The sequence below is a fragment of the Salvelinus sp. IW2-2015 genome, unplaced genomic scaffold, assembly GCF_002910315.2.
Source record: "Salvelinus sp. IW2-2015 unplaced genomic scaffold, ASM291031v2 Un_scaffold1295, whole genome shotgun sequence".
Taxonomy (NCBI): domain Eukaryota; kingdom Metazoa; phylum Chordata; class Actinopteri; order Salmoniformes; family Salmonidae; genus Salvelinus; species Salvelinus sp. IW2-2015.
This window is the reverse complement of record NW_019942823.1, coordinates 51,903-54,850: the sequence shown is the minus strand read 5'-3', so window position 1 is coordinate 54,850 and position 2,948 is coordinate 51,903. Positions and strand designations below refer to the sequence as shown.

The window sequence follows — 2,948 nt, the reverse complement described above, 5'->3', positions numbered from 1 at the left end:
ATGGAGAGACAGGTGCTGGAAGGAGCAAACAAGAAAGGCCTTTCACTGTACTTGTGGACATGACAATAAAAACTAGAAACTTGAAACTTTGAGAGCTTGGGTGATCTGTTCTAACTCCTTGCATGAGGACTTGTTTCTATGTGGAACTAATGCGTTATTCTCTTGTTTCCTCAGGGCATCTTGGCACTGTGTACACAGCCATTGACATTGCTACTGGCCAGGAGGTAAACTAACTTGACTACCACAGTCACTTCAGAAAATCATCCACATCTTACGTCTATCTGTCAGCCTACTGATAGCCTTCTCTCTGGCACATTAACTGTGTAATCTATCAGAGCACTGAAGACACCGTGTTGTGTCCTGTATGGTTGTTCCTTCGTGCAGGTGGCCATCAAGCAGATGAACCTCCAACAGCAGCCTAAGAAGGAGCTGATCATCAACGAGATCCTGGTTAGAGGAAAACAAAAACCCCAACAAGTCAACTACCTGGACAGGTGAGGCTCACACACTTACTGTGGTTGCTGATGGGGAAACCACACGTATAGCAGCTACTGTAAATATGACCATCTCATGCAATGACTATACTTCATCTCTCTCTCCTCTGTCTGTAGTACCTGGTAGGGACTAGTATACTTCATCTCTCTCTCCTCCCTGTCTGTAGTTACCTGGTAGGGGATGAGCTATGGGTGGTGATGGAATACCTGGCTGGAGGTTCACTGACTGACGTGGTGACTGAGACTGCATGGACGAGGCCAGATCGCTCAGTCTGCCCAGAGAAGTAAGACATTTAATGAGCCTACATGAGCCCTACATTATACATTTTATGAGCCCCTACATTAGACATTTTATGAGCCCTACATTAAGCATTGAGAGTTGGCATAACGCTAATATTATGGAGATAGGTACCGTGGAGAGACAGGTGAGAGTTGGCATAACGCTAATATTATGGAGATAGGTACCGTGGAGAGACAGGTGAGAGTTGGCATAACGCTAATATTATGGAGATAGGTACCATGGAGAGACAGGTGCTGGAAGGAGCAAACAAGAAAGGCCTTTCACTGTACTTGTGGACATGACAATAAAAACTAGAAACTTGAAACTTTGAGAGCTTGGGTGATCTGTTCTAACTCCTTGCATGAGGACTTGTTTCTATGTGGAACTAATGCGTTATTCTCTTGTTTCCTCAGGGCATCTGGCACTGTGTACACAGCCATTGACATTGCTACTGGCCAGGAGGTAAACTAACTTGACTACCACAGTCACTTCAGAAAATCATCCACATCTTACGTCTATCTGTCAGCCTACTGATAGCCTTCTCTTCTGGCACATTAACTGTGTAATCTATCAGAGCACTGAAGACACCGTGTTGTGTCCTGTTTATGGTTGTTCCTCTGTCAGGTGGCCATCAAGCAGATGAACCTCCAACAGCAGCCTAAGAAGGAGCTGATCATCAACGAGATCCTGGTTATGAGGGAAAACAAAAACCCCAACATAGTCAACTACCTGGACAGGTGAGGCTCACACACTTACTGTGGTTGCTGATGGGGAGAACCACACGTATAGCAGCTACTGTAAATATGACCATCTCATGCAATGACTATACTTCATCTCTCTCTCCTCTGTCTGTAGTTACCTGGTAGGGACTAGTATACTTCATCTCTCTCTCCTCTGTCTGTAGTTACCTGGTAGGGGATGAGCTATGGGTGGTGATGGAATACCTGGCTGGAGGTTCACTGACTGACGTGGTGACTGAGACCTGCATGGACGAGGGCCAGATCGCTGCAGTCTGCAGAGAAGTAAGACATTTAATGAGCCCTACATGAGCCCTACATTATACATTTTATGAGCCCTACATTAGACATTTTATGAGCCCTACATTAGACATTTAATGAGCCCTACATTAGACATTTAATGGAGCCCACATTAGACTTTTATTGAGCCTACATGAGAACATTTTTATGAGCCCTAACTTAGACATTTTATGAGCCCTACATTAGACATTTAATGAGCCCTACATTAGACATTAATGAGCCCACTACATTAGACATTTTGAGCCCTACATTAGACATTTTATGAGCCGTACATTAGACGCATTTTATGAGCCCTACATTAGACATTTAATGAGCCCTACATTAGACATTTAACTGAGCCCTACATTAGATCCATTTTATGAGCCCGACATTAGACATTTATGAGCCTACATAACTTTTATGGCCCTACATTAAGACATTTAATGAGCTCCTATATTAAAGACATTTAATGAGCCCTACATTAGACATTTTATGCGCCCTACATTAGACATTTTATGAGCCCAACATTAGACATTTTATGAGCACTACATTAGAACATTTTAATGAGCCCTACATTAGACATTTTGAGCCTACATTAGACATTTAATGAGCCCTACATTAAAGACATTTATGAGCCCTACATTAAGACATTTATGAGCCCTACATTAGACATTTTGTGAACTCTATATTATTTTATGAGCCTATATTAGACATTTTATGAGCCCACATTAGACTTTTTATAGCACTATATTAACATTTTATGAGCCCTATTAGACATTTTATGACGCCTACATTAGACATTTTAATGAGCCCAACATTAGACATTTTATGAGCACTATATAATAATTTTATGGCCTATATTAGACATTTTATGAGCCCTACACGTAGACATGTTAATGAGCCCTACATTAAACATTTAATGCGCCTACATTAGAACTTTTGAGCCCTACATTAAAGACATTTATGAGCTACATTAGACATTTTATGCGCCTACATTAGACATTTAATGAGCCCAACATTAGACATTTTATGAGCCTACATTAAAGACATTTAATGCGCCCTAATTAGACATTTTAATGAGCCTACATTAAAGACATTTAATGAGCCCTACATTAGACATTTTATGCGCCCTACATTAGACATTTAATTGAGCGCCAA

General features: G+C 41.2%; 2 protein-coding genes across 2 annotated transcripts in view; both read left to right on the top strand.

The window, feature by feature from the left end:
• Nucleotides 1–2,948, top strand: part of LOC112070334 (serine/threonine-protein kinase PAK 3-like) — an 80,065-nt gene that overhangs the window by 62,715 nt on the left and 14,402 nt on the right. Inside the window, exons 10-12 of the mRNA XM_070438921.1 lie at nucleotides 1,188–1,236; nucleotides 1,399–1,511; nucleotides 1,679–1,796. Of these exons, the coding sequence (XP_070295022.1) occupies nucleotides 1,188–1,236; nucleotides 1,399–1,511; nucleotides 1,679–1,796 (280 nt within the window). The remainder of the gene's footprint in view (nucleotides 1–1,187; nucleotides 1,237–1,398; nucleotides 1,512–1,678; nucleotides 1,797–2,948) is intronic.
• On the top strand, nucleotides 24–782 carry LOC139024281 (serine/threonine-protein kinase PAK 3-like). The gene is made up of 3 exons (XM_070438925.1): nucleotides 24–224; nucleotides 385–494; nucleotides 662–782. Exons 1-3 carry the CDS (start codon nucleotides 123–125, stop codon nucleotides 780–782), a joined length of 333 nt encoding a protein of 110 aa, XP_070295026.1. The 5' UTR covers nucleotides 24–122.